Source organism: Tursiops truncatus, chromosome 7, assembly GCF_011762595.2.
Source record: "Tursiops truncatus isolate mTurTru1 chromosome 7, mTurTru1.mat.Y, whole genome shotgun sequence".
NCBI lineage: Eukaryota > Metazoa > Chordata > Mammalia > Artiodactyla > Delphinidae > Tursiops > Tursiops truncatus.
In genome coordinates, this window is record NC_047040.1 from 76,103,288 (window position 1) to 76,130,865 (window position 27,578).

General features: G+C 35.9%; 1 protein-coding gene across 1 annotated transcript in view; it reads right to left on the reverse strand.

Annotated features, from left to right (window-relative positions):
• GALNT13 (polypeptide N-acetylgalactosaminyltransferase 13) overlaps positions 1 to 27,578 on the reverse strand; it is a 559,439-nt gene that overhangs the window by 51,194 nt on the left and 480,667 nt on the right. Inside the window, exon 10 of the mRNA XM_019922237.3 lies at positions 14,822 to 14,961. Within this exon, the coding sequence (XP_019777796.1) occupies positions 14,822 to 14,961 (140 nt within the window). The remainder of the gene's footprint in view (positions 1 to 14,821; positions 14,962 to 27,578) is intronic.

The window sequence follows — 27,578 nt, forward strand, 5'->3', positions numbered from 1 at the left end:
TTGTATCCTGCAACTTTACCGAATTTATTGATGAGCTCTAGTAGTTTATTGGTAGCTCTTTAGGATTTTCTATGTATAGTATCATGTCATCTGCAAACAGTAATAGTTTTGCTTCTTCTTTTCCAATTTGGATTCCTTTTATTTCTTTTTCTTCTCTGATTAACATGGTTAGGACTTCTAAAACTGTGTTGAATAAAAGTGGTGAGACCATACATCCATGTTTTGTTCCTGATCCTAGAGGAAATGCTTTCAGCTTTTCAGTTGAGAATGATGATAGCTATGGGTTTGTCATATATGGCCTGTGTACCCTCTATGCTTGCTTCTGGAGAGTTTTTTTAATCATAAATGGGTGTTGAATTGTGTCAAAAGCTTTTTCTGCATCTATTGAGATGATCATATGGTTTTTATTCTTCAGTTTATTAATATGGTGTATCACATTGATTGATTTGTGTATATTGAAGAATCCTTGCATACCTGGGATAAATCCCACTTGAACATGGTGTATGATCCTTTTAATGTATTGTTGGATTAGGTTTGCTAGTATTTTGTTGTGGATTTTTTGCATCTACATTCATCAGTGATACTAGCCTATAATTTTCTTTTTTTGTGATTGTCTGGTTTTGGTATCAGGGTGATGGTGGCCTCAAAGAATGAGTTTGGGAGTGTTCCTTCCTCTGCAGTTTTTTTGGAATAGTTTCAGAAGGATAGATGTTAGCTTTTCTTTAAATGTTTGATAGAATTTGCCTGTGAAGCCATCTGGTCTTGGACTTTGTTTTTTGGGAGTTTTTTCATCACAGCTTCAATTTCAGTACTTGTGATTGGTCTGTTCATATTTTCTATTTCTTCCTGGTTCAGTCTTGTAAGGTTTCACCTTTCTAAGTGTTTTTCCATTTCTTCTATGTTGTTCATTTTATTGGCCTGTAGCTGCTTGTAGTAGTCTATTATGATCCTGTGTATTTCTGTGGTGTCTGTTGTAATTTCTCCTTTTCCATTTCTAATTTTTGCTGATTTGGCCCTCTCTCTCATTTTATTTTATTTTTTTCTTGATGAGTCTGGCTAAAAGTTTATCAATTTTATCTTTTCAAAGAACCAGCTTTTAGTTTCACTGATCTTTGCTATTATTTTCTTCATCTCAGTTTCACTTATTTCTGCTCTGATTTTTCTGACTTCTTTCCTTCTACTAAGTTTGGGTTTTGTTCGCTCTTCTTTCTAGTTGCTTTATGTGTAAGGTTAGGTTGTTTATTTGCAGTTTTTCATGTTTCCTGAGGTAAGAATCCACTGCTATAAACTTCCCTCTTAGAACTGCATTTGCTGCATCCCATAGGTTTTGGATCATCGTCTTTTCATTGTCATTTGTCTCTAGGTACTTTTTGATTTCTTCAGCAATCCATTGGTTGCTTAGCAGCATATTATTTAGCCTCACATGTTTGTGTTTTTTACAGTTTTTTTCTTGTGTTCAGTTTCTAATCTCATAGTGTTGTGGTTGGAAAAGATGCTTTATATGATTTCAATTTTCTTTAATTTACCAGGGTTTTCTTTGTTGCCCAGCATGTTCTCTAACCTGGAGAATGTTCTGTGTGCAGTTGAGAAGAACTGTGTTCTGCCACTTTGGGGTGGAATGTCCTATAAATATCAAGCCCATCTGGTCTATTGTTGTGTGTGTCATTTAAAGCTTGTGTTTCCTTGTTTATTTTCTGTCTGGATGATCTGTCCATTGGTGTCAGCGGGGTGTTAAAGTCCCCCAGTATTCTTGTGTTACTGTTATGGCTGTTAGCATTTGCCTTATGTATTGAGGTGTTCCTATGTTGGGTGCATAAATATTTATAATTGTTATATCTTCTTCTTGAATTGATTCCTCAATCATTGTGTCGTATCCTTCTTTGTCTCTTCTAACAGTCTTTATTTTAAAGTCTGTTTTGTCTGATACGAGTGTTGTTGCTTCAGTTTTTTTTTTAATTTCCATTTGCATGGAATACCTTTTTGCATCCTGTCACTTTCAGTGTGTATGTGTCCCTACCTCTGAAGTGGGTCTTTTGTAGACAGCTTATATACGGGTCTTGTTTCAGTATCCATTCAGCCAGTGTACATCTTTTGGTTGGAGCATTTAATCCGTTTGCATTTAATGTAATTATCAATATGTATGTTCTTCTTGCCATTTTGTTAATTGTTTTAGATTTCTTTTGGTAGGTCTTTTTCTTCCCTTCCTCTTTTATTCTCTTGTGATTTGATGACTTTTAGTGTTGTGTTTGTATTCCTTTTTCTTTGTGTGTATATCTATTATAGATTTTTGGTTTGCAGTTACATGAGGTTTTGATATAGCAGTCTATATATATATACACAAGATTGTTTTAAGTTGCTGTTCTCTTAATTTCAAATGTGTTTCCAATATCCTGCATTTGTATTCTCCTGTTCTCACGATTGCTGATTTTGATATCATTTGTGTGTGGATGGTTTCCTATGTTTACTAAATGTTTGCCTTTACCAGTGAGCTTTCCCATTCCTAATTTTCTTGTTTAGAGTTGTGGCTTTTTCTTTTTCACGTAGAGAAGTTCCTTTAGCATTTGTTGTAAAGCTGGTTTGGTGGTGCTGAATTCTCTTATTTTTTGCTTGTCTGTAAAGTTTTTGTTTTCTCTGTCAGATCTGAACGAAAGCCTTGCTGGGTAGAATATTCTTAGGTTTTTTCCTTTTATCACTTTAAATATATTTAAAGTGACACTCCCTTCTGGCCTGTAGAGTTTATGCTGAAAAATCAGCTGATAACCTTATAGGGATTCCCTTGCGTGTTACTTGTTGCTTTTCCTTTGTTGCTTTTAATATTTTTTCTTTGTCTTTAATTTTTGTAAGTTTGATTAATATGTGTCTTGGCATGTTCCTCCTTGGGTTTATCCTGTATGGAACTCTGTGCTTCCTGGAGTTGAGTGAGTGTTTCCTTTTCCATGTTACGGAGGGTTTTGGCTATAATCTCTTCAAATATATTGTCAGGCCCTTTCTATGTCTCTTCTCATCCTGGGACCCCTATAATGCAAATGTTGGTGTGTTTAATGTTGTCCCAGAGGTCTCTGAGACTGTCCTCTTTTCTTTTCATTCTTTTCTCTTTGTTTTGTTCTACAGCAGTGATTTCCACCATTTCTATCTTCCAGGTCACTTATCAGTTATTATGCCTCAGTTATTCTGCTACTGATTTCTTTCTAGTGTATTTTTCATTTCAGTTATTGTATTGTTCAACTCTGTTCTTTATCTCTTCGTTAAACTGTTTTTGTATCTTCTCGGTTTGTGCCTCCATTCTTTTTCCAAGATCTTGGATCATCTTTACCATAGTTACTCTGAATTATTTTTCAGGGAGATTGCCTATCTCCACTTCAGTTAGTTGTTCTTCCAGGGTTTTATCTTTTCCATTTGTCTGGTGCATATTCCTTTTCCATCTCATTGTGTCTGACTTTCTCTGTTTCCAGTCTCAGTTCCACAGGCTGCAGGATTGTCTTCTTGCTTCTAGTGTCTGTTCCCTGGTGGGTGATGCTGGTCTAAGAGGCTTGTGCAGCCTTCCTGGTAGGAGGGACTGGTGCCTGCCTATAGGTGGGTGGAGCTGGGTCTTGTCCCTCTGGTGGGCAGGCCATGTCAAGGAGTGTGTTTAATGGACAGCTGTGGGTTCAGGAAGGTTTTAGGCAGCATGTCTGCTGATGGGTGGAGCTGTGTTCCCACCCTGTTGGTTATTTGGCCTGAGGCATCTCAGCACTGAAGCCCTCAGGCTGTTGGGTGGGGCCAGGACTTGGTGACAAAATGGCAGCCTCCTGGAGAGTTCATGCCAATGAGTACTCCCCTGTACTTCTGCCACCAGTGTTCTCTTTTCCACAGTGAGCCATAGCCACCCCCCTGCTCTCCAGGAGACCAAGACTAGCAGGTAGGTCTGGCCCAGGCTCCTATGGAGTCCCTGCTTTTTCCATGGGTCCTGGTGTATACCCTCCAAGGGTGGAGTTTCTCTTTCCCCCAGTCCTGTGGAGTTTCTGCGATCAAGCCCCACTGGATTTCAAAGCCAAATGCTCTGGGGGGCTCCTCCTCCCAATGTTAGACCCCCAGACTGGGGAGCCTGATGTGGGGTTCAGAACTCTCACTCCTGTGGGACAACCTCTATGATGTAATTATTTTCCAGTTTGTGGGTCACCCACTCAGTGGGTATGGGATTTGATTATTTTGCACATGGGCCCCCTTCTACTGTCTCCTTGTGGCTTCTTTGTCTTTTAGATGTATCTTTTTTGGTACATTCCAGTCTTTTTTCAAGTCCAGTGGTTGTTTAGCAGTTATTTGTGATTTTGGTGTTTTTGTGAGAGGAGGCAAGCTCAAGTCCTTCTACTCTGCTATCTTGTCTCTACCGCCACCCCCCTGCCCTCTCCCATTTTTATCTGGACTTTGTCACTGTTGTCCCTACCTCCATAAGCTGGGCTTTATTCCCTGAAGTTTCTCCTGAAAAAGAGCTTCAGTTATTGAGTTGTAAGAATTCACAGGCTGCAGAGTTTTCAGACCGTTCAGACATTTAGAGAGAGGACTTTTCACTGGCTTGCACATTGGATTTTATGAAAACACTTCTCCCAGTTTCAACTACTATTTTTAAATTGGCATAAAACAATTTCTCATGAGTATCTATTGGCAACTCAGGTGTTATCCTGGTCTCATTTCCATCAGGCACCCCATTGCTTCCCTTTTTTCCTACTGCAATGATTGTATTATCATATGGTCATGAATTTTACCGGTCATATTTTGGGATTGGTGAGAATACCTTGTCACCTAATTTTATTGTTAAAGTTGTCCATCAGTTTTTGGTTTTGCTAACCTGGATGCTCTCTCTGCCTCAATGGAGGAATTCAAAGAGTTTCAAACAGTATGTCACTGCTGCTGCTATTTTTTCAGAATTCCAGAATAGACTCATTTTGGGGACTTCATGAAAAGGAGTCTGTTTTATTCATGACATGTTCTAACTTTTCTAAAAATTGGTTTGATGGTTTCCAGACATGTAATATTAATTGTCCCTTAGAATGCAGCAGGTGCTAAGAGGATATAGTATAGGAACCCAAGTTGAATCTGGTGAGGCTGGCTGGACATGGGTTCTAGGAGACTAGAAATAATTAGGAGTCAGTGGTTTTAGGAAAGCTGTCAGAATGAGACAGGAATGGCAAGCACCACAACCACCACAATAATTATTATTATTTATAATTGTAATTGTATGTGCCATGAACTGTCCCAAGCACTTATGTGTAATAACTAATTCAAAACCAACCTATTACCCCAATTTTACACATGAAAACATTAAGATACAAAGAGGTTAAGTAGTTTGTCCAAATAAGTTATTGAAAGTTATTATAGTGAGTTTGGGAATTGCCTGGTCCTGCCATCCAGACAGGTAGGCAGGCAGTGTTGTTCAGAAAGGAGGCCTATAAGGAGGATTAAGTTCTAGTTGAATAAAGGTAAATGACAGGTCATCCAGACAGTGGCAAAGACACATGGAACATGAAAGGGGCCTAGGATCAGACCTGAGGAAGCAGGTCAAAAAGGCTAGAAGCAGGGGCTTCCCTGGTGGCTCAGTGGTTAAGAGTCCGCCTGCTGATGCAGGGGACACGGGTTCTTGCCCCGGTCCGGGAAGATCCCACGTGCCGTGGAGCAGCTGGGCCCGTGAGCCATGGCCGCTGAGCCTGCGCTTCCGGAGCCTGTGCTTCGCAACGGGAGAGGCCACAGCAGTGAGAGGCCCGTGTACCGCAAAAAAAAAAAAAAAAAAAGGCTAGAAGCAAAGTGGTTTCCATGCTGAGTGTCTGTCAGACTGTTGGGGCCCGGTCATGAAAATGACTTCTGGCTATCATGACATTGGATACAAATATGGAGTGTCAGGGAACAGGGCTAGCAATACCCATCTTAAAAAATTGAGAAGGACATATCATCTGGATAGAGACAGTATCTGAGAGGTTTTTGTGAGTAGTCCTATGATATCCAGAGTTTTTTAAAAAAATGCATGTACACCTAGAAGGCAGCCTGATGTACATCAGGTTATTCTCAAGTCAATGAGCCTAACAGTGGGAATCTGTAATATTTTCTTCAAACATAAAAAGAGTCACTAGTGTCTTCTGACAGTCTTCAACAAGCAAATCTTAATGCACAATATAAGATACTGGCATACAGGAAAGTTCAAACTATGCATCTCATCTTTTGAGATGCAAAGGATGATCAGATATAGGATGATTTTGCATGATTTTAAAATCAGAACCATTGTAAGAACACTCTGGAACTGAGGTAAATATATATATTCCCAAAGAATGTTATTTAAGCTGAGAAATGAAATTTCAGGAAAGATCCTGATCTTGTCACTGGTGTCATATTACCTGACAACACCAATTGCTTGATCATGCCATTCATTAATCCTGAGAAAAATCTAGGCAAACAAACATGGAGGAACTTCATCCATAGAAACTCCTTACAGAATCCAACCTGTATCAACATATGGGTAGTTCTGCATTCTGAGAAATTCTTGTGACTCATTCCTTATGTTGTGGTATAGCTTTGAATATATGGTGTAGGGCCAGTGTAGTTTTAACTTTGTTGTCTGCTTTGACATTTCTTTGTTTACACATAATCTTTTATTGCCTGAGAACAATCTTTCATGACATAAACTTGGGAGTATTTTTCCCACTTGTGTTTTGATGTTTGAAATCAGCAATTCTTTTTCTAAATGTTTCTACTCAGTGGTAGTATCATTGGTAATGTTCTTACCACTTGCACGGTTTGTTCATTAGCTTTTGCTCCCTCTGCTGGATTGTAACAGCAAGCAACAATGAGAACTCCAAGTCTAAAAAAAGAGTCATAAACTCCCACCCCCACCGCCTTTGAACTTCAAAACTAACAGGTAAGCTTCATTCTAAAATAAGAGTCTAAACTTAAACTAGCTTTTTTGGGGCTTTAATTACTCCAACACATGCTTATCTTTCAACTGCACATTATGTTACTCATTATTTTAAATATGTCAACCTCATTTGGTTTCTCTTTACTTTGTAAAGAAGGAAATTGGCACATTTGCAGTGCATTCCAGAGTTTAATGTTAATATTTGCATGTAATTAGTTGCTGCAGTGAATATGCATTTAAGTATATTTATTTTCTCTTTACCAAATTATGAATAAATCAGAAGGATGGTTTTACACAGATTTGCAAAATCTGTTTAACAAACCCAAGCTGACTTCTCTTATGTAAACCTGGGTTTAGAATGTCCTGTGAGATTTAAAAATTATGAGTATGTGATATCTTAACCTCCTTCAACAAAACAGTAAAGAATACAGAAAACTGAACAATTTCAGTTATTTTGGTGGATAACAAAAGCAATCAAGAATCCTAGGAGAATTCATATGCCTAACTGGAATATAGTTTGTTGCAGTTGTTTGTGCCAATACATATTTAAGTGATAGAATTGATTCTAATTTATTTATCAGCAGTGTAAAGTAAAAACAAAAAAAATTTTTTCTAGTAGGATACTTGCTCATTTTGTCCATAGGTGGGTTACCCAGCCCAACATTCTTTAAGGTTAACATCTGATGAAGAGTAATATATTCTGCCTGTATATGTGCATATTTAGTTACACTGGGATGAAAATCAGCTACTGGTCCCAAAGAGTTTTGGAAATATCATCATGGGCAGAGAGAATGCCCCCACTTGTGCCAAGTTGTATAAAATGAGGCTTTCTTACTGGTTATCCTATTAAAGGGTCAAGAAGATGGTGAATTTATAAATAGATCTCCTGATTACCAGCAGAAAGGGTAACACTCTCAAGGTTTTAGCCTCTGCATTTGGCAGTAACTGATTTTATCCTTAATCCCTGCAGTCAATAGATGTCTATTTTTAGTTAAATTTGCTCTTTAACAATATTTAAGGAATACAGTGTCAATGTGTGCAAGGATCTTAACTAGCTGATAAGGTTAAAGAATACAAGAGGAGAAGGAAGTGCTGAGGTCAAGCAGGCAGTACAAAATGCAGAGACTAATGTCAAAACGTCTTCCAAGCAACATGTAAATGCAAATACTAAGCCCCAAGAGTTAAAAGTCACTTGGCTCCAGCAATCCTCTTCTCTCCCTTCTTGCCCTCTCTATTCTTGTGTTCTACATAGCTCACATTTTTCCAAAATGCTGGCCTGTCTGAGGCCAAAAATTTAGGGTGAAGCATTACTACTTTAGAAAGCCATTTTTCAATCTTATACTTGAATTAGCTTTTACATTTACAAGATCAGAAGCTGACATGCTAAATATACATAAGCTAAAGGGCTACTTAAGAGAGAATTTAATGCTGCAAGAAGCTCTACTTCCTTATTCCATTATGATCTGCTTACTAAGTCTAAAAGGCATATGCTTCATTAAGCTACTTAATTAAAGGTTTTAGTTCAAAGCAATTGCACAGCTTTTAACTTCCCATTGGAAACTGCATGTAATTCACGGGCTGGGTAAAGTAATATTTCAATTACCTGAGTAAAATGCAAATGTAAGAAATTAAGACAGCTATCTGATATCAATACTGATGATTATTTTGGTGACAATACACGATAATAGAAACTGAATACCATGTTTGCCTCTATCTTGCAATACAACTAGGAAAGTTATAAAGAGAAATTGACATGAAAATATTTATATTCATCAATGCACTGCAATATTAAATATCTAGGCTTTGAAAAACACTGAAACTCAAGGAAATTGTAAATTGTTAAATCCTAACAATTTCATTTGAAATTAAGTGAGGAGTACATATGAATTACTACAAAGAAATAACTTTGTCCTCTAGATAAGTAGCTTTGGACACCTGATACCACTTTGAGACTTTGAGAGATAGTACCTTCATATATAAGGAAAGGTAGTTTTTTACATTTTTAAATTGATGGTTAATGACAGGTAGTAAGAAAGAAAAAGATTTAAGTAAATGACTGTTGTCCATTAACAGTTCATCCCGAACTCATTATCAAAGTGTCCATCAAATTATGTATACATGACTAGGCGAAATTGAATTAGAAAGCAGTGCTTGGTGAATTTGTCCTTCTGTTTCCAAGGAAACAGGTGCAGGATTGCATCTCTTTAGGATGGTTTTAAAGTGGAAAACTGCAGTACGTTAATATTCCAGAAAGTTCAAAACTTAATATATCTCATAGAGTTTTGAATTTATTGGGTTTTTGAAATAGCAGCTTATAGCATGTCTATATACCACATGTGTATTTCTACTTAATTTCTTATCTGTTTGTTTGATGCTCTTTTGCCATCCCCCCACCCCCATTTCAGTAGAATGGCTTAAGAGTAAAGGTCTTTCCTTATTGACTTCGCATCATTAGCATATAACACAGGTTCTAGTTTAATCTCTTATTTAATAAAAGCATTTTGAATGAATAACATATAGTAATATAATCTATTTTCTCCTTCTAGTTATAAGAAAAAGTGAGCTTTAGTGTCAGACTAAAATGTATTGAATCCTGACTCCAATATTTAATTAGCTCAATCATGTGAACTTTCTCCATACAGGTTCCATATTTAATTGGGGATAATAACAAAACCTAAGTCATGGAATTGTGATTTTTAAATACTGCAATTATTATTAAGCATCTAGCATAATGTTTGACATAGTAAGAAAACAATAAATAGTAGCTATAATTACAATACCTGTAACTACTGGTGCTGCTACTAATTCTTGCTAGGTGGTGTTGTAGATGCTCTCTATCCTCAATCATCACTATAACCTTGTATGATTACCTTCCTGCTGCTGACAGGTACCAGAGAGAAGACCTAGTGCTACTTGAGTCCTAAACTGTGAGGTCAGTATTTAAACCCTCCTCTGCTTGATTCCGAAGCCTGGGGTTTTTTCAGTACAACGTGCTGCCTCTTCTGGATATGTTTCAAAAATCCTGAAAGGTGTAATCTCTATCTTTAAAAGTTTTTCAGACGATTTCTATAAGATTCATTACAGAAGATAGTTACTTTAAAATCAGTAGGTTGTATAAAGGAATTTTCCCACACTTCATTTTCACTTTTTCAGAAAGTCAATTAATTAGGTTTCTTGCTGTAGTACAGGAAAGCATAAAACTGAATTTTTAACATGGAAGTAAACATCTAGGTTCCATTTCAGAGTCCTGAATCTTGCTCAGGAGTCACCCCGGTGGCCTCAGAGAATTTCCAAAAGCCCTCTTTACTCATGTCTGTCTTGTTATCTAGGCCCTGGTCATCCTTCTTTTAGAAAGAGTTATCAATGTTTACTCATCAGCTGGGTCCATTGATTACCATGGGAGAAATACTCTACTACAAGAATAGAAAAACTCCCTTCTTCTAAAGGTACAGTCAGATTCACACTTGATCCAACAAACTTTTCAGTAAAGAAATGAATGTTAGATATTTTGTTGGGGATCTTCAGTAGAACTAGATTATAATAACTCACATGCAAACAGTGTTCCAGTTTAAAAAACACTCATATATTTTATGTACTGAATATAAATAAATCCCTGTGACATTAGTGCTAACATGGGAATACTGCATATTTGAAAACAGCAATGACACCCTCCCAATGAAAACAAAAAAACCGCAAAACACCAGAGGCCCAGGACTAGTCACTAAAGTTACACCTAGAAAGTAGTATATTCAGTGTTATTCCACATGAACCTTTGCACTACGGTATTCAGATTAATGTTGAATAGATGTAAACTGAAAAATTCTATAGAGAGATACTTACCTGGCTGATGAGTAAGTGGAGATTTGGCAAACAGTGCAATGATAAGGCACAGAAAAACAGCCTTTAAAACCAGTTCAGCTAGGAACAAATTGCATTTTTTTTCTTTAATTATTTTCTAGTTAATCACAAGTGATATTTATAGTTATAGAGTGGATAAAGTCATAGATATCTTGGCAAATGCACCAAAAAGTATTAGACTGAATTTTCAGATATTCTACTATTATGACCTATAAAAATGGCAGATTCAACAAACATAATAAATATTTTTGGAATGCATGTATTATTGCTGTTGAAATGCTTTAATTACAACCAATATTAAATTAGTTTTGATTCTCAAACCTAATCCCCATTAGGTGGGAAATTAACAGTATGGAACATACAATTCATAAAGGAATAATTCTTATTTTGAGCAATTGAATATGTATTAGGAACATATGCTTGTACAGTTATTTTTAAATTTCTAAAGATAATAGATATTTTGTGACTATATTACCCAATCTACAGATTCAATGCAATCCCTATCAAATTACTAATGACATTTTTCACAGAATTTGAACAAAAACATTGTAATTTGTATGGAAACACAGAAAGACCCTGAAGAGCCAAAGCAATCTTAAGAAACATAGAGCTGGAGGAATAAGGCTCCCTGACTTCAGAATATACTACAAAGCTACAGTCATCAAAAGAGTATGGTACTGGCACATATACAGAAATACAGATCAATGGAACAGGACAGAAAGTCCAGAGATAAACCCATGCACCTCTGGTCACCTAATCTATGAGGAAGGAGGCAAGAATATACAATGGAGAAAAGACAGTCTCTTCAATAGTGGTGCTGGGAAAACAGGACAGCTACGTGTAAAAGAATGAACTTAAAACACTCCCTAACATCATACAGAAAAATAAAATGGATTAAAGACCTAAATGTAAGACCAGATACTATAAAAGTCTTAGAGGAAAATATAGGCAGACATAAATCGTAGCAAGATCTTTTTTGATTTACCTCCTAAAATAATGAAAATAAAAACAAACAAATGGGACCTGATTAAACGTTTAGCTTTTGCACAGCAAAGGAAAGCATAAACAAAATGAAAAGACAACCCTCAGAATGGGAAAAATATTTGCAAACGAAGAGACCCAGAAGGGATTAATCTCCAAAATATACAAACAAACAGCTCATGCAGCTCAACATCAAAAAACCAACCTAATCAAAAAATGGGCAGAAGATCTAAATAGACATTTCTCCAGAGAAGAGGTAGAGATGGCCAACAAACACATGAAAGAATGCTCAACATCATTAATCATTAGAGAAATGCAAATCAAAACTACAATGAGATATCACCTCACACCAGTCAGAATGGCCATCATCAAAAAATCTACAAACACTAAATGCTGGAGAGGGTGTGGAGAAAAGGTAACCCTCTTGCACTGTTGGTGGGAATGTAAACTTATCCAGCCACTATGGAGAACAGTGTGGAGGTTCCTTAAAAAACTAACAACAGAGCTACCATAGTATCCAGCAATCCCACTCCTGGGCATATATCTGGAGAAAACCATAATTTGAAAAGATACATGCACCCCAATGTTCACTGCAGCACTATTGACAATAGCCAGGACATGGAAGCAATCTAAATGTCCATCAGCAGAGGAATGGATAAAGAGGTGGTACGTACATACGATGGAATATTACTCAGCCATAAAAAAGAAAATACTGCCATTTGTAGCAACATGGATGGACCTAGAGATTGTCATACTAAGTCAGAAAGAAAAAGATATCATATGGTAGGGCTTATATGTGGAATCTGAAAAAAGGTACAAATGAACTTATTTACCAAACAAACAGTCACAGATGTAGAAAACAAACTTACGGTTACCAAGGGGGAAAAGGGGGGAGGGATAAATTGGGATATCTAACACACTGCTATATATAAAATAGGTAACTAATAAGGACCTATTATATAGCACAGGGAACTGTACTCAATACTCTGTAATGGTCTATATGGGAAAAGCATCTAAAAAAGAGTGGATATATGTATATGTATATGTATGATTCACTTTGCTGTACACCTGAAATTAACACAACATCGTAAATCAAGTATACTCCAATAAAAATTTTAAAAGTCATAGAGAAAGAAGAAATAAAGAAGACAAAGGCATTCTTTTCTTCTCTAGATAATAAAGTTAGGGTAGGGTTATTCTCTGAATTGCACATGGTAATTAGAAAAAGTAGCTTTCTGGATGAGTGTGAGTGAAAAACTTTTATTAAAGAAGTGAAAATATTTATAAAAAAATAATATTTTGAAAAAGGATGCTGCAGATCAAGGGTTCTCAGTGTGTCCACAAAGTCTATATGATTTTGATAACAATAAGATAATACTTTTCACTCTCACTTCTCATGAATGTACAAGAAGTCTTCTGTAGGCTACATGGTGTGTTATAATAGACAATATAGAAGCATTTGTAAGAATCCAGCTATCTTTTTTTGACCAGTTTTTAATGCAATTTAAAAAAATAAATAATGCTAATCTTACTATTTGGTTTTGCTTTATAAGATATATTTCTTTTTCAAAAATATGTTACTTATATTGTGTAATGGATTATTCAATAAATTAATAAATTTTAACTTTAAAGTTTCCAGTTTGTTTCAACATAATAAATATTAATAATTAGAGCCCACATAAATAAAAGCTCTTCATGCTCTTCATGGGTTTACAATAAATTTTAAGTGTAAGTAAGTTCCATATGACTAAAAAGTTTGAGAACTTTTTAAAGTTCTCTAAAGAAACAAGAAAGTACTATTTATGCCATCTTAAACTATGTTCTTTCTTTTTACAAATCCCAGTGATATACACCTTTATGGTCCTTGTAATTTATGAGAAGTCATTTAAAATAGATCTGATTAAAAACCCTTAAAGCATTTTATTCATGACATAAAAAACAAGACAAAAAGACAACCCTCAGAATGGGAGAAAATATTTGCAAATGAAGCAACTGACAAAGCATTAATATCCAAAATTTACAAGCAGCTCGTGCATCACAATATCAAAAAAACAAAGAGCCCAATCCAAAAGTGGTCAGAAGACCTAAAGAGACATTTCTCCAAAGAAGATATACAGATTGCCAACAAACACATGAAAGGATGCTCAACATCACTAATCGTTAAGAGAAATGCAAATCAAAACTACAATGAGGTATCACCTCACACCAGTCAGAATGGCCATCATCAAAAAATCTAGAAACAATAAATGCTGGAGAGGGTGTGGAGAAAAGGGAACCCTCTTGCACTGCTGGTGGGAATGTAAATTGATACAGCCACTATGGAGAACAGTATGGAGGTTCCTTAAAAATAAAACTACCATACAACCCAGCAATCCCACTACTGGGCATATACCCTGAGAAAACCATAATTCCAAGAGTCATGTACCACAATGTTCATTGCAGCTCTATTTACAATAGCCAGGACATGGAAGCAACCTAAGTGTCAAATGACAGATGAATGTCTATAGAAGATGTGGCATATATATACAATGGAATATTACTCAGCCATAAAAAGGAATGAAATTGAGTTATTTGTAGTGAGGTGGATGGACCCAGAGTCTGTCATACAGCGTGAAGTAAGTCAGAAAGAGAAAAATACCATATGCTAACACATATATATTATATGGAATCTAAAAAAAAGAAAATGTTTCTGAGGAACCTAGGGTCAGGACAGGAATAAAAATGCAGGCGTAGAGAATGGACTTGAGGATATGGGGAGGGGGAAGGGTAAGCTGGGACGAAGTGAGAGAGTGGCATGGACTTATATATACTGCCAAATGTAAAATCGGTAGCTGGTGGGAAGCAGCCGCATAGCACAGGGAGATCAGCTCGGTGCTTTGTGACCACCTAGAGGGGTGGGATAGGGAGGGTGGGAGGGAGATGCAAGAAGAAGGGGATATATGTATACATAGAGCTGATTCACTTTGTTATACAGCAGAAACTAACACACCACTGTAAAGCAATTATACTCCAATAAAGATGTTAAAAAAAATATTGAGCTCCTTAGAAATTGCTCCTTTTGCAAAATATATTTATAACTTAACCAAAATAAATAATTCATACCTCGCCAAGTGAGTAATAACGTCTTGGGATCTGGGAGTCCGGATAGATGTTTTCAAGGTACCAAGAAAAGGGCTTACACTTCAGATTTTCTCTTAGTGTTCTTCTGACTGACACATCTCCATAATCCACTTTGACAACACCTGCAATTTTGCAGAGAAACACACAAATCAGCTTGTGCTATTTTCATTTCAGCACTGTTTCACTCTGTTTACTTTGCTATCAGTTTTTTTCTCTATAATTAAAATTTCATCAAATTGAATTGCATATGCAGCTGCTACTACACTGATTTTCTTAGTATCATCCAATTAGTACATTAAATGGATATTAAAAGGTTTTCCATTGGTTATGACTTTTCAAATGCAAATATTTATCACCAAGTACTTGTACTTCCTAGATTGAATAATCAACTAAGTGTAATTTGGTATTAATATCTCACAATCAAAGCTTAATTGAGCTGTGTGATAATGTGGTTGTTTCTCTTTAATAAAAATTTCAGTAGCTTCACTTTTTATTATTGCTCATATTTTTCCTTTAGTATAATTTATTCACCACTTGTGGATTTCATGAGAAATTTACATAAATATAATCCTCACAGTGGACGGCACATATGTGTTCTAAATTTTCCTTCTTGAATTTTTATTGTTTCTAGGTTTACCATAGACCTAATATTTTTTTTACTGATTTTTTTTCCTATCTTATTTTACAAGTTAGCATAAACCACTTCAAATCCTTGAGTAAGTTAGTAAATATATAAGCATAAAGAAACATAAGTAAATGAAATACACTTACATGTGTATTAAAATTGCTTAATTGTACTTCATATAATAGACTGAATATTTACATTGAAGATCATAAAAGAATGCTCTTTAGTTGAGAAATTAAAATAACAATGCCACTAATTTTTATATAAAAGATATGGTGACATGAATTGCTCATTAATATTAAAATGACAATTGAAATGACTAAACTGTGATAAGATGACAGTTATTTCTTAGATTATTTTGAAAAGGTCTCTGTTTAACATGTTTAAGACTAGTAAGCAACCAGACTTTGGCACAGGAAGAAAATGGGCCAGTATTTAGTATATTCTATCCCAACCAAACAGCAAAGCCAATTAGTCATTTTGTAAGAAAGGAACAACTGTTTAGGAAATTGAAATGTCTGTAACTAATACCATTATTTGGGTCACTATTTTCAAATGAGGTGATACTCTTGAAGCTCAATCACCTGCCAGTCCTTCCCACCCCCCACCACCCCTGTTTCTTTCAGAATTTTTGTTTTCTCAAAATTAAATGTCTGACTGTTGTTAGAAAGCATTCTGCTGTGCTTAAGCAGCCAAAGTATTTCCTTCTAAAATAAAATACTGATTTTTCTAGCTAGTGTTTGGATGAAAGCAATGTGATCTTTGTGCTTTTTAGACAGATAAATACTTTCTTTCAAAATAATTCTATCCAGAACTTCCAATCTGGAGTGCAGCTTTCAAAAGAAGAGGTTCAAAAACATTTACAAAATAGATCACGAAAAGAATTTCTCTTTGTGTTAAGAGCTACACATATAGTCTTGAAAATCTTATAAAAAGATGCTATTGGACCCAGAAAAAAAAGGCACTGCTGCTTCAAAGGACTTAGTTCAACAGTTAGTTTTACGGTTCTGGTTTCATTTTCAAGGTGGGCAAATTTAATCAAAGTGTCTTATTTATATATCAGTATGCTCCCTTTTCATCATGTTAAGATTTAGTATTCCTGGCTCCAGAATTGTTTCCTAGGAGGCTTTTATGAGCACTTTCCTGATTGGAAGAAAGTTTAAAGGTTCATTTGCATATATTTTACATGAGATAAGAGAAAATGTTAACTGCCCACATCAGATTTTTCAAAGGGTGGTTGGTGGAGAATGATAGAGCTTATTGAGCTTATTACCATTAGAAATGCACAGAAATACTGTGGACTTAATATTTTGGTAAGCATTCCTTTTCCCCTCTGTATGGATATTTTCCTACTTAGAGGTAAGATATTCAATATTATGTAAGACACAGAAGTGCTCACCAAACATTCATCAATTCCTCCACATTTCTCAGAACGCTGCAGTTAGGCAAGAACATCTGACTGGTTCTGACCAATGTCCCTCTGGTTGTAAGAATAGAAGGACTTGTTTGAGACCCATCAGCTCTCTTTTCCTCTGCTACTCATACTCCTGTATGTGCAGCTACAAGATGGTGAGACCTTTGTTAGTTTGTGTCAATGAGTGACTATGAAATAGAATCTGAATTAGATTATTCATTTCCATGGCTTAAAATACTATCTCACTTGTTTCCCAAACTCTTTATTGCCAACCCAAACCTCTCTGAAGTAGTTTATCCCATTGTTTACTCAGCAATTTTACTGGGATTTCTAATAGGCGCCTCAAATTTGACATGTCCAACAAGGTCCTCTTGATTTCCCACATGATCCATCTTCAAGGTTCTACATTTCAGTAAGTAGCACAAATATCCACCCATTTTCTCAAGGCAAAAACAAGGGAGTATTCCTTTTATCTCACAGACACATTCAATTCATTAGCAATTCACAATGTGGATCTTTCTACTTACTATGGGGTTACATCCTGAAAAACCTATCATAAGTTGAAAATATCGTAAGTCCAAAATGCACTCAATACACCTAACCTACCAAACATTATAGCTGAGCTGAGCCTACCTTAAATGTGCTCGGAACACTTACATTAGCCTGCAAGTGGGCAAAATCATCTAACATTAATCCAATTTTATAAAAAATTATTCAATATCTCATGTACTTTATTGAATATTGTACTGAAAGTGAAGAACAGAATGATTGAATGGATACAGAATAGCTGAAAGTGAAAAACAGAAATGATTGAGTAGATACGAAATGGTTTTAAGTATATCAGTTGTTCACCCTCCTGATTGCACGCTGACTGGGAGCTGGGACTGCCTAGCTTCTCAAGAGAGCATCACACTGCATGTTGCTAGCCAGGAAAAATATCAAAAACTGAAATTTGAGAAGTACAGTTTCTACTGAATACATATTGCTTTCATGCCATAGTAGAGTCAAAAAATTAAGTTGAATCATCATGAGTCAGGGACTATCTGTATATCCCCAGCCCCTCTACCATCCCCATTACCATCCTGGTCCCACTCTCTCTCATCTCTTGCCTAGACTAGCATTGCCGTAGCCTCTTCACTCGTCCTCCTGACACCTGACATTTCTCCATCTATCCTTTATTTAATATTGCTTGCTCCCTAGGCAATATATTTGAAATATAAATAAAATCATGTGCTCCTCTGCTCCAGAGCTTCCAGTAGTTTTCCATTGTGCTAAAAATAATTGACAATATCCTAGCCATGGCCAAAGCTTCTTCATGAAATGACTCTTGGTTATCTCTCTGAATTAATCACCTGTATTCACTTCATTGTAGCAACACTGGCTTTCTATTTCTCTCTCTTTTTCCCCCGTCTGGAAAGGTATTACCCTGGAACTTAGGTGAGTTGTCCTACACTTTGTCCAAATCTCTGCTCAAACTTTACTTCCTCAGGCTCACCCTGACCTTCTTATCTAAATTGATCACCCTTCCTATCATCCTGGTAATGCTCTATTCCTCTATCCTGCTTAATTGTTCTCCAGCACACTTGCTAGTACTTGATATCATATCACAGGTTAATTCTCTCATTGCCTCCCCAACGAAAACTTTGGACAAATTACTTAATCTCTTGAAGCCTAAGGTATTCTATCTGATGATATCTTGTACGATGGTGTGAATACTAAATAATATCTGAAAAAGGCATAGTACAGTGCGTGGTATATAATAATTACTGAATACATATTATGTATTTTAATGGACACCTGTTGTTTTTGTCTGCCTAACATCCATTCTGCATTTTGGTAAGAGCATTCAGGTTTTCTTTGGGCAACCATCACAGCCCCACTTTCACTTTGTGTGTCTTGGTGACCGCGTTCCCCTTCCTGCCTTTCCAGCTCCACTGGGATGATAGAATAAAGGCATTATCACCAATGAATCTTGCTGAAATTCACATTCTGATTCAGGTGGTCTAGAGGTAGGCCTGAGAGTCCGGATACCTAACAAGTTCCCAGGGGATGCTGCTCTTGCAGCAGGCCAAATTCTGAATAACACCCAAGACAATCAAAGCAGTCCATTTCTCAGCCTTACTCAACAGCCCATCATAATGATTGGCTCAGGAATGGGCATGTGAACTATCTAGGCTAATAAAAGTATACTCTGACAACTTTCTAGGACTGTTAGGAAGTTGAAGCTCTGTTTCTTCTGGAATTGCTAGCTGTAAAGATGATTAAAGCCTGGAGCTGCTGAGGCTACCATACAGAGAATGCCTAAGACAGTGAAGCCAATACAGGAGTAAGATAAACAGATGGAAAGAAAAGCAGGCAAAGATAGAGAGCATAAGCCAGGCCAACATTAAGTCAGCAGATATTTATCATGTTCCAACTATATACAGGGCACAGTTTTCTAAGCACTTGGGATACATCAGTGAACAAAAGTATCTTCCTCAATGGAGTTTACATTCTAGGGTAAGGAAACATAAGCAAACAGTAATACATTAGAAGGTGATACGTGCTATGACAAAAATAGAATAGGGTGAGGGAAGAAGGTTGCAATAGAAGGAATCAATGAATTATGATTTTTTTCAAAGGCAACTTACAAGAATTGCAAGTTTTTAAGGTAAGTCTTTCAATGGGACTTGAACAAATGCTGGAGAAGCTCTGACCGAGTTTCATGATGAATTAGAATAAAAAGTATTTTAAGTAACTCTACATTTGCAGGTTTTATTAATAGGTAAATGATAACATTTATGGGCAGTTATATTTTATTTAATAACCTTTCATTCATCATTTTAAAATCTATTTCATGATAGTATTGAATTTAGATACATAGAACAATTACGCTTTAATTCTTTAAATAGATAATAGATAGAAGGTCATAATAATCTCAGTTAAGTTCTTCCCAAGTAGATACCTAATAAGCCTAATAGTTCTGGTTACCTATAATCAAAGTACCTGATGACAGAATAGCCTGATTATAGATTAAAGTTTAGAGTTTTGTGCATAAGAATACATATTGCAGCATAGCTTAAAGTGGAGAAAATGGGAAATAATTTCCTTCAATAAGAGAATTCTTAAGTAAATCAATGGTATACCTAATTGACAAAATATAATTGCTGTATTGAAATAATTATGTCTGTATAAAATATGGGAAGTGTAAATAAAATATAAAGAACTTTTATTACACTGTCATAACTGAGTAGAATGAAAATATATGGAACAAAAATAACTGAAAAATAAAAACAGTACATTCCCTTTGCTACTAAAAAAGAAAAAAACATTAAAAAATCTTTTTCCTTAAGCACAAAAGTTAAAACTGTACAAAGTTTTTATGTACAATGATATATTAATATACTTATAGATACAATGATATATTAACAATATACTTGCTTATTATAGATACGTATAGTTTCAGCTAAGAATTTTTTGATATTTTCAAAATTCCTTATAAAAAGAAAATCGTCCTTATTTTGTTATTTTCTTTGAAAACTTGTCATCAAAAGCTTTTTGAATAAGGATCTACATTTCTTTCTTCTCAAGTGTAATAAAAAGATAGATCATTTTTAAGCCAACTAGGGATTACTGTATTCTAGAGTATCTAAGTACTATATTGTGTCAGATGTTTAGCAGATTAGTTGGAATATTTTTTTAATTTAAAAAGACTCTTTTAAACTGCCATTTTAATTTTTACCCATTCTTAATTTGCATGTAAGTTACCCAGGCTCATAACCGTTCATTAGGAAGTCACTGGATAGAACTATATTAAGAGGCTGATGACCCATGCCAGCTAATAATACACAGTGATTATCTGTTAAATTTATCATTTACTATTATTACTTCAATTTTATTTTAACAGAATAAAAATGAGATAATGAATTGTACAAAGATCACAGCTTCTGCTGAGAGCAACAGCACATAGAACAATCAAATATCAGACAACTTTTCAATTTATTTAAGTTTATCTGATCTTTATAGTCAAAAGTGTGGGCAGGTCAGAAGGTGACAAAGACGGTGGAGTAGGAAGACCCTGAACTCACCTCCCAGAGACAAACCAAAATTATAACTATTTGCATAATAACTATCTATGCAAATGACCAGAAGATTTATTCCAACTGAAGACATAAAGAAGGAACCACATAGTATGATATGAGTCACAGACTTAGAGAACGAACATGGTTACTGGGTGGGGAGAAGGGATAGATTGAGAGTTTGGGATTAACATGTACACACTGCTATATTTAAAATAGATAACCAACAAGGACCTACTCTATAGCACAGGGAACTCTGCTCAATATTCTGTAATAACCTAAATGGGAAAATAATTTGAAAAAGAATAGATACATACATATGTATCACTGAATCACTTTGCTGTACACCTGAAACTAACACAATATCCTTAATCAACTATGCTCTGATATAAAATAAAAATTTAAAAAAAAAAAGGAACCACAGTAAGATTAGTAGGAATGATGGAGACACAGTATAGTCAGAACCCAAAACTTCAGGGTTGGCAACCCACTAATGGGAGGGATATCACAATTATACAGGTTCTCTGCAAGGAATGAGGGGTCTGAGCCCCATATTGAGCCACCTAGCCCAGGGTTCCTGCACCAGGAAGATGAGCCCCTAGAATGTCTGGCTTTGAAGACCAGCAGGGCTTATGTTCAGGAGAGTGGGAAGGCTATAGGAAACAGATTTCACTGTTAAAGGGCTCATGCAGAATCTCATACAATCCAAATCAAAGCCCAGAGAGGGTAGTTTGAAAGGAGCCTGGGTTAGACCCAGTTGCTGATCTTGGAAAGGCAGGAGACAACTGGGCCCCCTTCTGGGGATGAAGAAGGAGTTGGCCACTGGAGGCAGCCATTTTGGGGGGGCTCATTTTACTCCTATAATATTATTGCTGGCAAGTGACATTTTGAAATCCTCCCTCTATCCTGTAAGTGCCAGGGGCCAGCAACAGCCCCAATTCCCCAAGGTATGCAGATAGCTGAGTGGTGACTGGGCCATGCATACCAGCAGGCCAGCACCAGTCCCATGACCCCCGGGCCCCAGAGTCAGCCATGCTGGGACCCAGCCTGGACCATCAGTGGGCTAGCACCAACCCTGGCATCCCTGGTCATCAACCAGTCACTCTAAGACCTGGCCCTGCCCACCAGCAGGCAGAAACCAGCCCTGCACCCCACTGGGCTCTGCAGCCAGCCACTCCAGGACCCAATCCTGCTCACTAGGGGGCCAGCAGCCACAACACCAGGCAAGGCCTGGCAATCAACCTGGCTAGGGACCAGCCCTGCCTATCGGCAAGCCAACAGTAGTCGGCTCTGCCACAGCAGAAGGCAACATGCTGCCCACATAGAGCATAAAGAACACAGAGCTCTAGTGATCAGAGGGGAGTGTGCTGCTGGGCCCCATAGGAAGTCACCTAAATAAGGCCACATTTTAAACACTGGAAGACATAGCATCCCTAATACATAGAAATAAACACAGAAAGTTAGGCAAGATGAGGCTAGAGAGGAATATGTTCCAAACGAAGGAACAAGATAAAACCATAGAAAAAAGCGAAATGAAGTGAAGATAAATAGCCTACCTGACAAAGGCTTAAAGGTAATAACCGTAAAATGTTCAACAAACTTGGGAAAAGAACAGATGAACTTAGAATTTCAACAAAGTTAAAAAATATAAAGACTCGAAATGAGCTGAAGAGTACAGTAACTGAAATAAAAAAATACACTTGAAGGAATCAACAGTACAAAGATGACACAGAGGATACAGTCAGTGGACTGAAAGAGTAGTAGAAATCACGGAAGCTGAACAGAGAAATAAAAAAAGTTTTAAATGCTGATAGTTTAACGACACCTCTGTGAAAACATCAAGTATACTAACATTTGCATAATAGGAGTCCCAATAGGAGAAAGGGTAAGGGAACTTATCTGAAGAAGTAATAGCAGAAAACTTCCCTAACTTGGGAAACAGACATCTAGATCCAGGAAGCAGAGAGCGTCCCAAACAAGATGAACCCAAAGAGGTCCACAGCAAGACAATTTATAATTAAAATGGCAAAAATTAGAGATAAAGAGAGCATCTTAAAAGCAGCATGAGAAAAGCAACTAGTAACATTTTTAAAGGAAACTCCCATAAAGGCTATCAGTTGACTTTAGCAGAAACATTGCAGGCTAGAAGGGAGTGGCACATTATATCCAAAGTGATGAAAGGAAAACACCTGCAATAAAGAATATTTTACCTGGAAAGGCTATCATTCGACTTGAAGGAGAGATAAAGAGTTTTACAGACAAGCAAAAGCTTAAGCGAAGACCAGAACTAGAAATATGAAAATTACAAAAGGAAAAATCTCATTGGTAAAGGCAAGCACACAGTAAATCAACCACTTATAAAACTAGTAGGAAGGTTAAAAGACAAAAGTAGTAATATCTATATCCACAATAAGTAATTAAAGGATACATGAAACAAAAAAATGTAAAATATTATGTCAATAACAAACATGAAGGGGGAGTAAAAATGCAGGTTCTTAAAATGCATTAAAACTTAAGAGATCATCAACTTAAAATGTTTATATATAAAGGCTGTTATATATGAACTTCATACTAACCACAAATCCAAAACCTAGAATAGATACATACCCAAAACAGAAAGGAATTCAAACATAACACTAAACACAGTCATCAAATCGCAAGGGAAGAGAGCAAAAGAAGAAAGGAACAAAAAACTACAAAAATAATCAGAAAACAATTAACAAAATGGCAGTATGTGCATACCTATCAGTAATTACTTTAAACGTAAAATAATTCTTAAATTTTTTCACTTCATGTTTTTTCCTAAAGTCCACTATAGATACTCTCATACATACTTTCTCATTAAATCTCTGTAGTATCCCTATCTATTATTATTTTTAAGGATGAAAGAATTGAGACTTTAAAAGGTTAAATAACATGCTCAAGCTTACTTAGAAAATATCAGGAGGAGGATTAGAAGTCATTCACATCCATTTATCACAGTCCAAGCTCTTGCCCACTCTACTAGAATAACATCGAAAAACTGGAGAAACTTTGAAAAACCTGTACAGAGATATCTTTCCCTGGATGGTGGTACATAACATGGTAATTATCATTCCTTGAAGGATAGGATCCACTTGGCAAATTCTTCCAGTCCTAACAGATCAATGTGATCCAAGGTCCAGGACAAACTTGAATTCACAGAAATAAATGATCAGTAATAACATAATTGGGAGTTTTTCTACTGATTTGACAATTAAATACAAGCCAGAAAGTTTCAGTGTGCAATTGAATGATCAACCAAGATATTTCCATAAAATGCTTCACGAATTTTGTACTATCCATTCCTCGTTCTGCAGGATGCTGAAGTAACTGTTTCTTCAGTTTCGTGACACATATTATTATATGTTCTCTGAAGTAGTGATATATTTTATAATCAATCGCATCTTACAATTGCTCGAGCGGAGAACACATTGTATTGTAACTGATGCTGCTTGAACATGTGCAAACTTGTTTTCCTCTTTGTAGAATAACAAGCCAATTGCAGTTTCAGTAATTAATTAATGCAAATTTAAATCAATAGGCATTTAAATACACTCTGATTATTGTCTGAAAAACTTTCCTTTGATACTTCTGGTAAGATCAAGAAAGTGCTAAGATGAAAATTTCGTGAATGGTTTTAGGGACTTTAAAGAAAATCCCACGAATAACAATGTTTTAAGAAAGCCCACATTATCAATCATCTTGATGGTACTGAGAATGACAGTGGATGGAAAACACATACACACCAGTAAATCTGCATTGAAAAGTGATTCAAAAGGGTCAGCCTCCAAATATGAAGAAGTTGCTTTACCAATTTATTTTGCTTATTTAAAACAAATTCTTTGTAGTACAAGAATGACATATGATCAAAAAGCTATCTGAATAGTTTATGTCTGAAAGAGTTCCCGTAATAGGGACAAAATAATTTTAAGTGAAAAGGAAGTGATACATTATACTTAAAGTGGAGACTTTTTCTCAGCAGCAAATAAGAAAATGGTGATCTTTAAATTGATGACAGTTTAAATTAGATGAAATATATTTAAACATTTATTAGCTGGTCATATTTTAATAGAAACAATGAGCTAAAGTCAAATAAGTATCTTTACTATAAGACTTCTCATAACCTTTACTATGTTACAGTGCATTTTGAATATCAAAAATAATATTTCCCAGATTTAACTGTCCTTTCTGAAAAATTTTGACAATAATACTCCATTGAAAATGTATTGAGAAACATAGCTTTATTGTATTTTCTATGTCTAAGCAAAAAAATTAGTCACTTACAGGACATAAATTGATCCTGTTAGAGAAGAACCTTTGTTGGGGGAAAAATTCTATATGCTTTTCAAATTTTTTCATTAGCAAGTTTCCATTGCAAGATTTTAATTAAACCGAGACAATGGTAGTAAATACAAACACATATATTCATTGATGCGTGTATTTATGTTCAGTTCCTAGAACAGTACCTGGTGCCAATAGTTATTCTTTAAATATTAGTTGTACTAATCTCTGGCACATGTTCTCTCTTCCCTCTTTTTCATTCCATCTCATTCTCTCTCTCTCACTTTCTCCCATATATGTGTGTGTAAGAAGTATGTCTTGGGAACCCTCCTACACTGTTGGTGGAAATGTAAATTGGTACAGCCACTATGGAGAACAGTAATGGAGGTTGCTTAAAAACCTAAAAATAGAACTACTGTATGATCCAGCAATCCCACTCCTGGGCATATACCCAGAGAAAACCATAATTCGAAAAGATACATGCACCCCAATATTCATTGCAGCACAATAGCCAGGACATGGAAGCAACCTAAATGTCCGTCATATACATATATACAGTGGAATATTACTCAGCCATAAAAACGAATGAAAATGCCATTTGCAGCAACATGGTTGGATCAAGAGATTGTCATACTAAGTGAAGACAACATAGAAAAACAAATATCATATATGATATTGCTTATATGTGGAATCTAAAAAAAGGGTACAAATTAACTTATTTATAAAACAGAAGTAGAGTCATGATATAGAAAACAAACTTATGGTTACCAGGCGATAAGGGGGAGGAGGAGGGATAAACTGGGAGATTGGGATTGACATATATACACTACTATATACAAAGTAGATAACTAATAAGAATCTGCTGTATAGCACAGGGAACTCTACTTAGTACTCTGTAATGGCATATGTGGGAAAAGAATCTAAAAAAAAAAATAGAGTAGATATATGTATATATATAACTGATTCACTTTGCTGTACACCTGAAACTAACACAACATTGTAAGTCAACTATACTCCAATAAAACTTAAAAGAGAGAAGTATGTCTCTATTTAAGAAATATGCCTCTATTTGCTTTCATGACTTAGAATTACTACTTAACACTTACTGAAAGTGTTGAGAGAGAGAGGGAGGCGGGGTGGGGGGAGAAATAATTGTATACAAAATTTGGCTCCAGAGCATTACCTGGTTTCATTAACAAAGAACATCATTAACAATTTTAAATATTTGAGTGCATTTTCCTAGTCTGTATTTTGTCAGCCTTGTCTGCAAAGCCAATAAGTAAATCTAATTATGTTTTTGGATTGTGAGTTATTAGGAAAAAAAAAAAAACTAATATGGCCCAGGAAGACTAGTGTGAATTGGTTATTACATTTTATAAACTAAAGCAATACCTGTGATTATATTGTGGAGCACGTTTCAAACAGAAGAAATACTAAGTACACATAGTCAGTTCTTCATTATTTAGGCTAACAAAATGTAAACCTACTGTGTGTGTGTGTGTGTGTGTGTGTATTTCAACAGGGATGACTTCTGTACCTTTTAAATATTTGTTTATTCAGCAAAGGAAAATACGTCTGAATATGTGGAGATATGATTAAAGAAGATCAAGAACACACCAGTTCACTTAGAGAGAGACTGGTTCTCACTGCCTGGGTTTGAATTCTGCTCTGCAATGTACTAGATGTGTGATATTGAGCAATTTATGTAACCTCATAGGGCCTCAGTTTTTTCCTCTATTAGATGGGCATAATAATAGCATCATCCTTAGAATGTTATTGTGATTATTAAATGAGTTAACAAGTAAAACACTTAAACAGTGCATGATACGCAGTAAGTGTTTACTAAATGTTACCTCTTATGTTTGCTATTGTTTTAATGTGGATAATTGTTTTAATGTGGATATGGACCTCAAGGGGCACATCATCCCATCACAGAAGAGTAGGCTAGTAATCCTCTGAGCCTGTGCACTTCTGTTGTATATCAGATGGAGTGGGAAATCAACAACTTTAACATTGGCCCTGATGCCCTTTCAGTGGGAAGCACAGCATACCTCACTTTCAAGACTTCTCAGAGTTGCACTCCTATAGGTATCATTTAAGGTCTCAATCCAAGCATTTTTCTAACCCCAAAGTACTAGTAAAATGAAGCTGCAGCTCCACACATCTCTGTACTTTATATTTCCCCTCCCTACGTTTGTGCATTATGGTGATTTTGACACATACGCCACACAAGAAAAACACAGATTCCGTAATCATGGTTTTTCAGTTAAGAAGAACACTACTAAAAACAGTAGGAATTCAGATTAAAAGAAAAAAAACTTCTAAGAGAACATATTGATT